This window comes from Pongo abelii, chromosome 19 (assembly GCF_028885655.2).
Source record: "Pongo abelii isolate AG06213 chromosome 19, NHGRI_mPonAbe1-v2.0_pri, whole genome shotgun sequence".
Classification (NCBI taxonomy): Eukaryota; Metazoa; Chordata; class Mammalia; order Primates; family Hominidae; genus Pongo; species Pongo abelii.
In genome coordinates, this window is record NC_072004.2 from 82,997,574 (window position 1) to 83,012,185 (window position 14,612).

Here is a 14,612-nt window from a genome sequence, read left to right on the forward strand (position 1 = left end):
AGACTGGGGAGTTAATCTCCTTGGACAAATCTGAAGAGTCCAGTCTCCAAATATTTAGAAGAGAATAGGCAAGAAGAGAAGAACCACCAGGCAACTTGGAGGATAATTACAACACAAATATTATTCAGAAAGCATTTAGAAAGGACTAATCGTTTCAAGTAACTTGAGAATCCAACCAAGATGAGTTGAGCCTATAAACAGCCCTTCAGATGCCCTCTTGTGGGAGTCTGTGTTATTAATAGGCACCAAGTTTGGGTTAGGACAGTATTCTTGGGTATCAACCACCCTGTTCTTCCAAAATATTGCACTCTCCCCTGAAGAGTCAGATGTAATTAGTGTTAACTGGTGCTTCCCTCCAGGAATGAGCTAAACAGTGGGATGCAGCTACAGTTAAGACTTCCTCTAAGAATGAAGTGGTCATCCAAACTTAAATCTGTTGGCCGGGCATGGTGGCTCACGCCTGTAATCCCAGCACTTTGGGAGGCTAAGGCGGATGGATCACTGAGGTCAGGAGTTCGAGACCAGCCTGGCCAACATGGTGAAACCCCATTTCTACTAAAAATACAAAAATTGGCCGGGCTTCGTGGTGGGCACCTGTAGTCCCAGCTACTCAGGAGTCTGGGGCAGAAGAATCACTTGAACCCAGGAGACGGAGATTGCAATGAGCTCAGATCCCACCACTGCACTCCAGCCTTGAGACTCCATCTCAAAAAAAGAAAGCTGTTTATCATCCTGCAGAAGGATGATTATCCCTTTAGACCAGAAAAATGACAATGAGAAGAACTAGAAGAACTTAATTTTTCCACCAAAATTTAGACTTTTTTTTTTTTTTTTTTTTTTTTTTTTTGAGACAGTCTCGCTCTGTCACCCAGGCTAGAGTGCAATAGCACAATCTCGGCTCACTGCAGCCTCCACCTCCTGGGTTCAAGTGATTCTCCTGCCTCAGCCTCCCAAGTAGCTGGGATTACAGGCGTGCACCACCACGCCCGGCTAATTTTTGTATTTTTGGTAGAGACAGGGTTTCACCATGTTGGCCAAGCTGGTCTCAAACTCCTGACCTCAAGTGATCCGCCCACCTCGACCTCCCAAAGCACTGGGATTACAGGCGTGAACCACTGCGCCCAGGCCAACATTTATGTCTATATGTTGTGGCTGTGTTATTATTATTATTATTATTTTGCAAGTGATGTGCGTTCTGGGCCAGTGAAACCTAGAGCAGATTGGCAGGAAACCATCTCAGTGTCTTACCAAGCTTTACCTTGTTACCTTTATGTGTACAAAGGAAATTGTGCCCTTAAATGATCAAGAAAAACAGGTGTGTTTCCCCTGGGTAATGAGATTGTGGTTTATTTTCTTATTTTTGCTTATCTATATTTTCTGCAATGAGCATGTATTATTTGTGAAACTATATATAAAAATATATAATATATATTTTTAACATATATATAATTTTAATTTTAAAAAACACACACTTTTCTTTCTAACTCTTGGCCTATATCCCTGGTTTTTGACTCAAATTTAGCCAGACCCTTTCCAACCTCTTTACTCCTCCTGTTCAGGTGAACTGCCAAAAATCAGCAGACTTCAGTTTGGGAAGAGATTTTTTTTTGGAAGAGATTAATTTCCTCACTCTTGAACTTCTAAAAACAGCCCAGTTTTTCTTCTGCCTCTCACCAAGCAGTGATTGATGCTACACCTGCCTCTGATGTGACAAAACCGAAGCCATGAATCAAAGCTTTCTATGATTCTTGGGCATTCTGAGGCTGGTGAAAGCACTAGCCAGGGGCCCTGAGACGTGTGAAGATGCTCTGTGTGGGGGTTATTCTGCCTCGGGCACTTTGGAGGGTAACACCTGCTATCACTAACCTTTGATATGTTGCTCTGCTTTTTCAGATTTTCGACAATGAAGCCAAAGACCTGGAGAGAGAAGTTTGCTTTATTGATATTGCCTGCGATGAAATTCCAGAGCGCTACTACAAAGAATCTGAGGTAAGCGACAGTTGGGATGAGATGTGGAAGATTCATTCATTCATTCATTCCACAACTATTTCTTAAGTGCCTCCTAACTTGGGAGGATGCCATCTCTCGTTGTGTGGATTCAATTTGCTTTCATGTCTTGCTGGTTCTTTTTGCAAGTCTCAAAATTAAGTCCCTAACTCTTCAGGGACCATCATTGGCCCTGGCCGTTACTGAATCTCCACTTAGTTTTCCTGTCTCCCAACTCTGCCATCATTTTTGGCAACGTCAGTATCCATAGGGCTGGACCATCCAACACACTGGCCTCGCTGAAAAACAACAGTCTCCCCAGTTACATGCGCTATTTTTTTTTTTTTTTTTTTTTTGAGATGGAGTCTCACCCAGGCTGGAGTGCGGTGGTGTGATCTCACTGTGGCGTCTGCCTCCCAGGTTCAAGCCATTCTCCTGCCTCAACCTCCTGAGTATCTGGGATTACAGGCACCCACCACCATACCTAGCTAATTTTTGTATTTTTAGTAGAGATAGGGTTTCACCCTGTTGGCCAGGCTGGTCTCCAACTTCTGACCTCAAATGATCAGCCCACCTTGGCATCCCAAAGTGCTGGGATTACAGGCATGAGCCACCTGTGTTTTATTTGTATCTGAATCAATCCTTGAAAACTTTGATAGCTCATTCCAGCACAGCTCCTTTCTCTCAAAACAGCAAGCACCTTAATGAGGGCACCTCCTTTGTTCTTGGCTGAGAAAAAATTTCAGAGAACTTCTTTCTCTCTGGTTTTCAACCTACCAGGATCCATCCTTTGCCTTAGTTCTACCTTCTTGTTATACGGTTTGTGCGAGTCACCATTTATATCCCATTAGTATTTTATTAATGGCTGCTGACGGAACTTGGGTGACCCACTTGTAAATAACATCCCAGCCCTGCAATGACAGCAGATGCAGGGCTATTTTTGTTGGTTAGCGACATGGCACCAATCCCAATATGTTTGGAATCAGGGCCCCAGACTCATCCTTGAGCCATAACACGTGGACCTTGAAACTCTTCTCCCAGAGTCATTAAGGCTGATGGGAGACACTAAATAAACTTATTCAAGATGAATTCTGTCGTTACACAAATAAACCAGGCTTCCGACGTGGTTCAGATTTCTTTTGCCTCCACATTTTGGGGTTCATTTCGGTATAAAAGTCTTAACCTGATCTTAGCAAATGCTCGGCTGCTTAATTGCAGGCGCGTATCTTCAGCTGCTGTCCCTGAAAGGGCTGGGGAGAGGCTGATGTGGATCACTCTGTGTTGCTCATCTCCACCCAAAGGGTGAGCGTTTTAACATCATCAGCTTTCATTATGCTCTGCGGCCAACCACACCTATGCATTTTAAGATAAACAAAGTTAAATGCTCCCTACGTAACTATGAACCCGCCGAAGAGGGAACAGGGCCACTGACCTTCCCCTTGTCTCGCTCCACAGAAATCCTGTAGTTTGATGTCAAGTCCGCCAGTGCTTAATGGAGCTCTGATGATGTGCAGAGCATTGTGCAAAGCACTCCTGTGACGCCTCGGGTCCCCCCGGGCTGCTGTCCTACCTGGACCTCCCAGCCCTCTTTGGGAGCTCTGGGCCTTCCAGGAAAGCAGGGTTGCCAGAAAACTGAACTAATTTCAGCTTTTCCTCCCAGTGTGCTTTGGCGTGGTTCTGCCTGGACTTCAGGGAGTTCCCTCCTGATTCAGTAGGAAGTCTTGATACAAATATAGAATATTAATGAAGAAATCAAGTCTCATTTCTAGTCAACGTGCCTGACTCATTTCCCTGTGCTCTGTGCCCCCAAAGAACCTCCACTAGAAAGCTTCCTTTCATTCACATAGACATTCGAGGAGCTTTTCCTTCATGCTTCACAGGGTCGCTCATGGGCACGTCCGTACCTCTTTCCCTGGGTCCTAAAGTATTCTTCCCTGGATGCAGCTTGGCCAAAGAGATGAGTGGTAAAGAGTCCAGTAATTATTCATCCAATAAATATTTATGGAGTCCTCACTGAGTGTCACATGCAATGTTAAGATGGGGATGTCTGGGCATGGTGCCTCACGCCTGTAATCCCAGCACTTTGGGAGGCGGAGGCAGGCAGATCACTTGAGTTCAGGAGTTCGAGACCAGCCTGATCAACATGGTGAAAACTCTACTAAACATACAAAGATTAGCTGGCAGGGTGGTCAGCTACTCGGGAGGCTGACGCATGAGAATCGCTTGAACCTGGGAAGTGGAGGCTGCAATGAGCTGAGATCACAACAGAGTGAGAAACTGTCTCAAAAAAAAAAAAAAAAAAAGACACAGCAATGAGCCAAAGAGATGCTTAGGGTCTCTCCCTTCAGGACACTTCCAATCTAACAAATACCATGCGAACAGTAGAGAAATAGTCACACAGATACATATGGAGTTCAGAGTCACAAGTACAGGAAGGCAGGTACAGGGAGAGACTGTGATAAGGAAACTGAATTTAAGAGGATAGGATCAGGAGACATGCTATGGAAAAAATGACAGTTCAGGCCGGGCACAGTGCCTCACGCCTGTAATCCCAGCACTTTGGGAGGCCGAGGCAGGCAGATCACCTGAGGTCAGGAGTTTGAGACCAGCCTGGCCAACAGAATGAAACCTCAACTCTACTAAAAATACAAAAATTGCCTGGGCATGGTGGCATGCACCTGTAGTCCCAGCTACTCAGAAGACTGAGGCAGGAGAATCACATAAAGTCCCAGCGACTCAGGAGGCTGAGGTTGAACCCAGGAGGCGGAGGTTACAGTGAGCCGAGATCGCACCACTGCAATCCAGCCTGGGCAAGAGAGAGAGACTCGGTCTCAAAAAAGAATAATAATAAAAAATAAATGAAGCTGAGGTGTCATAGGATCTAAATTATGCTTTTAAAAGATTGTTCTGGATGGAGAATGGCCTGGAGAAGAACAGAGTCAGGAGACCACCAAGGTCACTATTGTTATTTATATTATCGGTTACTTAGGTTCTATCGTGGCTTGTGCTAGAGGGCTGGCGGCAGAGATGGAGAGGAGCAGATGGTTTTGAGGTATATTTTGAAGATGAGTTGACAGGGATTGCTCATGGATTGGATGTGGGGATGAGGTTGAAGGAGGAGTTGGGATGGCCTTAAGGATTCTGGCTTGGGCGACTGATAGATGGGGGTGCTGCTTACTGAAATGGGAAGATGAGAAGAGAGGTATACGTTGGAGAAAGATGAGTGGATTTTGTGATGTCACTGAAGCATCTAACACAAACAGAAATGAGTCTGGAGCTTAGGTGAGAGATCTGGGCTGGAGACCAATTTGAGAGTATTTGGCGAATAGGAGATTTAAAAATCCTGGGGATGGATGAGAGGAAGAAAGCATGAAATATAAATGGGAAAGGGGTCCAAGTCCGAGCCTTCAAGGATGGCAGCATATGGAGATCAGGTTGAATCTAAAAGAATCAGGAATCTAAAAGAACTGGTCAGAAAGTTAGGAGGAAAACACGGAAATGCACCAAGGAATGCAAGTTTCAACAGGAGGAGAGTGACCAGAGGCGCTGAATGCTGCCGAGAGATCGAGTAGGAAGAGAATGGAAAACTGTCCGCTGGAATGGTTCTCAACTGGGGGTGATTATTGCCTCACGAGGATGCTTGGCAATGCCTATAGACTTGGTTGTCAAAACATAGGAGGTGCTACTGGTATCTAGAGTGTAGAGGCCAGGGATGCTGCTAAAATCCTCTACAGCACAGACAGCCCCTCACAACAAACAATTATCTGGCTCCAGCCGGGCGCGGTGGCTCACGCCTGTAATCCCAGCACTTTGGGAGGCCGAGGCAGGTGAATCACAAGGTCAGGAGTTCAAGACCAGCCTGGCCAACATGGTGAAACCTCGTTTCTACTAAAAATTCAAAAAATTAGCTGGGCATGGTGGTAGATGCCTGTAATTCCAGCTACTCGGGAGGCTGAGGCAGGAGAATCACTTGAACCCGGGAGCCCGAGATTGCACCACTGCACTCCAGCCCAGGCGACCGTGCGAGACCCCGTCTTAAAAAAAAAAAAAAAAAAAATTAGCTGGCTCCAAATGTCCACAGTGCCAAGTCTGGGAAGCCTTGTTCTACAGGAAGAGGTGATTGAATTGAAGATGGGTGGAACTCTGGATTCAGCTTTGACACTCAGGGCCACCCCTGGCCTGTCCTGGAGTCTTAGGGTTACTAAATGGATGCAGGAGAAGCGGCCCCATAGGGCTGAGCCCTGCACACTCATCATCCATTGTGCTACCTCCCAGGGGATCTGCTGGCCTCTGTAACAGATGGAATTCCTCCTCCGAGGACCTGGCAGCCGGACCACAAAGGGCTATATGTACCATCGGAAGCCTGCAGTAAAATCTTAGAAAAAGCATTCCCCCGGGGCGACTCCCTTGTGACCCCAGCCCCACCACCTTCAACAGGCCAGAATACAGACTGCAGTCTGAACCCACCCAAAGGAAGAGGGGCGAGTTTCCTGGGCTGTTTTGGTGGTTGTGTCTACTGTAAACATGCCAGGGACTGGGAAGAAGAGGAACAACCGATTCAGAAGGCAAACCATTTCCAAACAAATGTCTAACTGGCACACGGTAAATAATTAACACCCTCCACCCCACCACAGGAGTTTCCTTCTAAAATGAAATCTGGCCTTGTTCTTTGCTTAAAACCCCTCACTGGCCCTCCTTTAGAGTTCAGCTCACACAGTACTCCCCCTTCCTGAGTTTTCCTGGGCATGCCCCCACCACTGCTGGTCTGGAGGCAGCAAAGTTCTGGTCCGTGGCTTCTAGATCATGCTAGATTATGCTAGCTCATCGCTATGGCATGAGCTCTGCGAAGACAAGAGCTGGCTCTTTCCCAGCCGCTGCTACAGCACCAGTGCTTAGCAGGCGCTCACTCAATGGTTGCTGAATGAATGAGTGAAGGCGAGGGACTTTGCTTTTTTTCTTCCAGCGGTGACAATTTCAGAGCAAGCACTATCAAAGAAAATGAATTCGTTGTCATTAAGCAAGCAGTTGTGAATCAGAGTTCCTTTTTTTTTTTTTTTTTAATCGGAGGCATCCAGCTTCATGGGCCTTTTCCTCCCATCCATCTTTGTAAGTTGACGATGTCAGCGTCCTAAATAGAAACGCTCTTTATGTGAGGAAGCCGGATGCTGATGGGCTGAATCTGTTCCTGGATTTTTTTGATGCTGATGAATCCAGACCAGGGTTATCTGGGTTGCTCCTCTCCACCCAGCTACTGTCACACACACACGGCCATCCAGGCCAAAGGAGGAGATGAAAGCACTTTCCTTTCTTTTTCCACTTCTCCCTGGAAACCTTTGAGCCACACAATCAAGACTGCCTCTCTTGTGAAGGTGACCAGAGCTTGGAATTTTCCACTGGGTGCCCTGTGCCCGATGGCCCTCCTGCCATCACCACTAACCAGGGATTCAGAAGCATGCTTTGGGGATTCAGGACCAGCTGATAGCCCAGCTCAGTGCTTTCCTTATTCTCATTTTTGTTGTGTTGCTGTTTCCTATTAGGGCCTGAACTTCAGTTCTCAAAAACCTCTTAGCTTCAAGTTTGTTCTCATAGTCATTAATGGACTCTGCAGGGCAGTGCTGTATTGTGGGAGTGGGGGGGGTGGAAATTAGTGTGATTTTTTTCAGGCAGAGAGAGCCCCTCCATTAATCACACAGACCACTGAGACCCTGCCTACCCATAAGAGTCATAAAGCTGTTTGCACCATGTCTCATGTAAAATGACCATCATCAACACTAAAGCAGGAAAAGGGGTGAAGCCAAAAGCTGAGCAGGTTGGACTGGTTATGTGGCTGATACATAGCGTCTTGCTACTGCCAAGATTTTCATCCCAGCTCCTTGATTATCTGCCAAGATTTCAAGGTGAAGATCCCAGCAGAGGAATGAGGAACTCTGCACGATAAGTCGGAGCATGCCTGCAGAGGCCACAGGCAGTGCGGCCATACCCGCAAGGCTGAGTTGGCAGTTTTGGGGTGCAAGAACAAACCTCAACTTCTAGCCTGCAGGACTAGCCCAGGCTGGAGAATCTGAAAGCCATGCTGGGAGAGATCTAACCCAGAGGCCTTTGATGTTGGCTCCTAGTCAAGTTCAAGTCCGGTACTTTCGCCTCCATTCACTGCAGTAGTTCATGAGGTCTGGCTTCCATCATGAGATGGGGAGTGACCAAAGAAAATGGCATCTATATTGGCCTCCTGGGGGCTGCCACCTGCAGCAATCTCCCCTAGACACAAATGTGTAGGTTGTGTGCAGCTTCTCAATCTTCGGACATACCTCCAGGGCAAAGGAAGAGAAAGAAAAAGGACTGTCTTTCCTAGTCAAGGAAGTAGAAGTAGAGAGTTTTGTGTGTGTGTGCTTCCCTTTTTAAATCTTCATTGATTTATGTAATGAAAAGCAAAGGAGTCTGTAGCCCAGAGGTTCTCAACTACGGGCAAATTTGTCTCCCAGGGCCATCTGGCAATACCTGGAGACATTTTTGATTGTTGAAACTGGATAGGGCTTGTTATGAATCTAGCCAGTAGAGGTCAGGGAGGCTGCTGAACATCAAAATGGGCCAGGTGCGGTGGCTCACACCTGTAATCCCAGCACTTTGGGGGAGGCTGAGGCGGGAAGATCACTTGAGGCCAGGATTTCAAGACCAGCCTGGGCCACACAGCAAGACCCTATTTCTACAAAAAAATAAATAAATAAATAAAAATAAATTATTTGGGCATGGTAGCATGTGCCTATAGTCCTAGCTACTCAGGAAGCTGAGATGAGAGGATCACTTGAGCCCAGACGTTGGAGGCTACAGTGAGCCATAATCATGCCACTGCACTCCAGCCTGGGAAACAGAGCGAGACCCTGTCTCTAAAAAAGAAAAGAAAACAAAAGAAAAAAGAAAAGAATTCAAAATGCACCACAACAGAGAATTAACCAGCTCCAAAATGTCAAGTATGCCAAGATCAATAAACGCTGACATAGACCAATCCAAGGAAAGGAAACTTAGTAAAATCTATTGGTATCAAGACTCATTAATGAATTCCTTTAGTTAGCATTTACTAAGCACCTACTGTGTGCCAGCTCCATGCTAGGCATTGTGGGTACAAAAACAAGATTATGTCAGCCCTCAAAGGTCCTGTCTTCTACTGCCTTTTGAATTGATCTTCTTGTTACAGATGAAGCAATTTCTCATCCCCTTTATTTTGGAGGATATAAAGGCCATCTTACTAGTGATAAATACAGCATAGTAAGTTGAATGGGGGAAATTTGCAATTTTTTGTACTCAGGGAGCAACAAAGGAGAAAGAATAACATGAGGCTGTCCTAGAAGCATGGACCCCTGACGTGGCATAATTGAATGTTTTTCAGACAGAATTTGATTTTGAACTTTCCCCTTAAGTTGGGTGACTAAGTCTCCAGGTCCCTGGGTCATAGCCTTCCTGGACCAAGAACTCCTTGGCAGCCAGTTCATTGGTCCCCACAGATCTAAATATCTGTTGAATTCTCTCTTAAGGGAGAGAACACAGAACAAAAAGAGATACATCTAGCTTTTCCAATAACTGTCAAGGGTGAGAGATTAAATGTTATTTGCTAAGGACCGGCCCTCAGAAAGGGAACAGAGAGATCAACTAAGTAAATATTGTCATATTTAGCTGTACCCTTCAGTACAAAGAGCTTCATCCAAATCATTCGGCTCCCTCAAATGAAAAATATTTTCATTCTGGTCTACGTCTTGGCCTTTGAGGATGGTAAAGATTTTCCGTTACCTCTAATGGCCAGATTTAACACAGCTGCCTCATGCCAGGGTACATCGTTAAGTTCACTTTGTTGTGCTGTTATTATCATTTTTTGTCCCCTTTCCCCCAAGTCCATCTGTTTCTTTCTGAGAGTAATGCAGCTGTTTTGCAGTGGGTTCCAACTTACTGGGGCCTGCATGCTTCTTGGAAAATAAGAGGACTTGATGACATCACTGGGATGGGGAGAAGTCCCTGCTGCCAAAGGGGTCCCTGGTGGGAGCCTCTAAAACTGGAGGGTGAGGGAGGAAGCCTGGAAAGGAGATTCTAGAGAAGGGTCCCCAGCAGCTGCCGCATCGCGGGCCCTGAGCCCTGTCCCCTTCCAGGGTCTGGATGATGCCAGTGCTGTTAGAAATTGAGAGAGAAGTCCAGGCACAGTGGTTCATACCTGTAATCCCAGCACTTTGGAAGGCCGAGGCGGATCACTTGAGGTCAGGAGTTCGAGACCAGCCTGGCCAACATGGTGAAGCTCCATCTCTACTAAAAATACAAAAATTAGCAGGATAAAGATACAAAAATTAGCCAGGTATGGTGGCAGGCGCCTGTAATCCCAGCTACTCAGGAGGCTGAGGCAGGAGAATCACTTGAACCCAGGAGGCGAACCTTGCAGTGAGCCAAAGATGGTGCCACTGTACTCCAGCCTGGGTGACAGAGTGAGACTCTGTTGAAAAAAAAAAAAAAAAAGAGGCCGGGCACAGTGGCTTACACCTGTAATCCTAGCACTTTGGGAGGCCGAGGCAGGCAGATTGCCTGAGCTCAGGAGTTTGAGACCAGCCAGGACAACATGGTGAAAACCCATCTCTACTAAAATACAAAAAATTAGCCAGGTGTGGTGGCACATGCCTGTAATCCCAGCTACTCGGGAGGCTGAGGCAGGAGAATTGTTTGAACCCGGGAGGCAAAGGTTGCAGTGAGCTGAGATCACACCATTGCAGTCCAGCCTGGGTGACAGGGCCAGACCCTGTCTCAAAAAAAAAAAGAAACCCATGATCTGGTTGGGAGGATATGGTATAATGACACAAATGCTAAGTGACAGTACAGAACGAGGCAGCAAGAGAAATACATTCACACAGTCATGTGTGATCTACTTTCCTCAAACTTGTACACACAGTCATCCCCAGAGGATTCCCAGGACTGGTCAGGGAAGACTTTATAGGAGAGGTGGAATCGGAGCTGGGCCTTAAAAACAAAATAGGTTTATGTTCATTTTTTGCTCATAAATTAATACATGATCCTTGTAAAAAAATTCCGACATGATACAAACACAAAACAGAGCAAATCTCCTATGATCCCTCATCACAGACATCGCTGTTGTTCAAGTTGGTGTTTATACTTAAACATAATGCATAAATAGTATTATTTTATAAAACTAAACTCACGCTATGCACACCATCTTGCAACATGCATTATTTCACTAACCACATAAGCTTGCCATTTTTCCATGCAGCACACGCCTGTCTAGTGAGTTTTAGGTGGCCGAATAATATGCCAATGAAGGCCAGGTTGAGTGGCTCACGCCTGTAATCCCAGCACTTTGGGAGGCCAAGGTGGGCAGATCACTTAAGCTCAGGAGTTCGAGACCCACCTAGGCAACATGGCAAAACCCCATCTCTACAAAAAATACAAAAATTAGCCAGGTGTGATGGCACATGCCTGGAGTCCCAGCTACTCTGGAGGCTGAGGGAAGAGGATCACTGGAGGCTGAGGGAAGAGGATCACTTGAGCCTGGGAGTCGGAGGCTGCTGCAGTGAGCCGAGATCCTGGGCAGCAGAGCAAGACCCTACCTCAAAATAATCATAATAGTAATAATAATAATAATAAGCCAGTGTACGATGGTGCCATGTGTACATCATTCTCCATTTGATGGACATTTAGGGTGTTTCCATTCTTATTACGGTACTGCAAGAAACATCCATAGATATATTTTGGGAGTTGTTCTAATGTCTCTGTAGAATAAATCTAAAAGTGAAACTGTTGAGTCAATGGATATATGGGTTGAAATTTTCCTAGATATAACAAAATTGCCCACACCCTGCGGCTACATTAAATTGCCCCGACTCACACTTGGATGGGTCTGAAGATGTGTGAGATGGAATGGACAGTGTAGTGAATGGCTGAAAATGAGGAGTCTCAGTGCATAGTCAAGGGTCAGTGAGGCACAAGGGAAAAACATTGAGTGCCAAGCCAATGAATTTGGACTGTATTCTGCAGGTCGCAGAGAGTTTTCAGAGCAGGGGTCAGCAAAAATAAAAAATTCTGTTGGCCAAGAAAAAAGAAAAAGCAGGGGTCATCAGACCATGCAAGGGGACTCTACTTGTGACCTCACCAGAGGGGCTGACTGTCTTGTGGGGATGGTGAGGGCAGGCTCCTGAGTGCCCAGAGGTTTAGGACCCTTCAAATCCATCAACCTACATCTTTCCCTCTTCTGCTACCCTCTTTCATGAACAAATTGTCTTCAGCCATCTTGACAACAATAAGATTTTATTAATGAATAGGAACATTTGGAAATAAAAAGGCGTTAAACAGTAGTCCAGTTCTCAGCAACCCTGGCTGCGCCATTTTCAGACCAATAATTGGCAACTTGCTTCCCAAGAAACAATGAGGTATTCTTTTTCAGACCTCATTCCTTCCAAACCCAGGAAAGATGAGATGCCAAGTCTCGCTGAAGCACCGTGCCTAGTGCTGATCTTAAAAGCCACTGCTGTTCTCTTGGCCTAATAATGCGAAGCTACCTCAGCATTTGGATCAAACCCCATTTTTACTGGGATTACTACAAAAAGTGGTAGTGCCCAACTTTGTCCTAGAGAAAGAGTTTTCATTTTTTTAAATTTTTCAAGGGGGAAAAAAAAAAAACATTTAAACTGCTGCAGTAATTGGCATGAATGATGTTCCCCAGAACTCAGTGTTCAGAGCAGCAGTTGCAAATCCTACCAATTGAATTTGGTAGTGAAATGCCAGACCAAGTAGGTCAAACAAAGTCAAGGCATATGAATTCCTAAATGCCAGATCAAAACCAGAGATTCTAAACCTCTGCCAGTAGTGGAATTGCTGACTGTGGCATCGTGGGTCATTGAATCAATAGAAAGAGCCCTTGGGGGCCAGGTTCAGTGGCTCACACCTGTAATCCCAGCACTTTGGGACGCCAAGGCAGGCGGATCACTTGAGGTCAGGAGTTCGAGACCATGGCAAAACCCTGTCTCTACTAAAGATACAAAAATTAGCTGGGCATGGCAGCATGCACCTGTAGTCCTAGGTACTAGGGAGGCTGAGGCATGAGAATTGCTTGAATCTGGGAGGCGGAGGTTGCAGTGAGCTGAGATCGCGCCACTGCACTCCAGCCTGGACAACAGAGTGAGACTTTGTCTCAAAAAAGAAAGAAAGAAAGAACCCTTGGGGAAATCACCCTATCACCCTATATCCCAAAAGGAACAGACCAGGGAAGGAAGAATTCATCCAAGCAAAACATTCATGGAAGGGAGAAACAGTTGGGCTTTTCATAGAGGGATCTGTGCAAAAGATAACCCCTAGAACCTATAAATTGGGATTCCCAACTTGTGTGCTCTGTGTCTAGATGATTCAGCCCTAATGTGGTGAGGGCCTTGGCTCTGGGAGCCTCCCAGGCGGTCACAGCCACTGCATTTGATCATCATCAATTATGTGTCTGAGTCCCTCCCTCCCTTCCAAAGAATGGACAGATGGACAGATGGGATGGAGAAGTGAGATGACGTCAAAGGCAAGGCATGGAAAGTGACCAGCACAGTCCCTGGCACACAGTAAGCATTTCATAAGTGTTCCCTTCTCTCTGCTTTGACCCTGGCTTCGAGCTCTGCAGATGAGTTGCAGGAATGGTGACTCCGTGGAAACCATGTGTCTTTGGAAAGTGGCCACTATGAGTGGCGTCACAGGAGTTTGTTTGCGTGTCGCTTTTCCCTTGTCGGTGTGAGTGGATAACAGGAGCAGAGGTGTGATACCAATAGCTCCAGCTCTCAGGATCATGGGATCCTCTGCCGGCTGAGCAAGATCCTGCAGAAGTTACAGCCATTTGTGCTGCTGAGACTTTTCAAAAAAAAATGTGTTATTGCCTCTGTTATGGTTTAACCTGAATTCCGGATGGCACTTGTCTCTGCTACTTCACCTCGAAGAAACCTTAGAAGTTACATTTTCTGTTTGTTGTGCCAAGTCTGGACCATCTGTGGCACTGCAGTGCCGGGATGGTACCCAAGGCAGTATTGCCATGCTATCTCTGTCTGCCACGAGCCTTCTTACAGCTGTACTATAGAAAACTAACATTTAAGACTTTCAAAGAAGGAAGCAAGAGCTGAAGGACCCAAGGCTCTCAGCCAGGAGTGAACAGATACAAGCTCTTCTTCAGTTCCATCTCATGGAGAACTTCCCTCTGTAATTTTTTTTTTTTTTTTTTTTTTTTTTTGAGACAGAGTCTCACTCTGTCACCCAAGCTGGAGGGCAGTAGCATGATTTCAGCTCACTGCAACCTCTGCCTCCTGGGTTCAAGTGATTCTCCTGCCTCAGCCTCCTGAGTAGCTGGGACTACAGGTGCACGCCACCACACCCAGCTAATTTTTGTATTTTTAGTAGAGACAGGGTTTCACCATGTTGGTCAGGCTGCTCTCGAACTCCTGACTTCAGATGATACACTCGCCAAAGTGCTGGGATTACAGGCATGAGCCAATGCACCTGGCCCTGCTCTGTTCTTTCAAGAAAACAGGCAACGAGTCCACACAAGTTGCTCAGAACTGGGGCCAGCTGCATCAGCCCCTGTTGTTTTTAGTCTTATTAAAGTAAAACACCAGAACTTCTTG

At 46.1% G+C, this 14,612-nt stretch overlaps 1 protein-coding gene across 1 annotated transcript in view; it reads left to right on the forward strand.

Annotated features, from left to right (window-relative positions):
- PITPNC1 (phosphatidylinositol transfer protein cytoplasmic 1) overlaps positions 1 to 14,612 on the forward strand; it is a 236,934-nt gene that overhangs the window by 170,525 nt on the left and 51,797 nt on the right. The window contains exon 6 of the mRNA XM_063718894.1: positions 1,894 to 1,989. Within this exon, the coding sequence (XP_063574964.1) occupies positions 1,894 to 1,989 (96 nt within the window). The remainder of the gene's footprint in view (positions 1 to 1,893; positions 1,990 to 14,612) is intronic.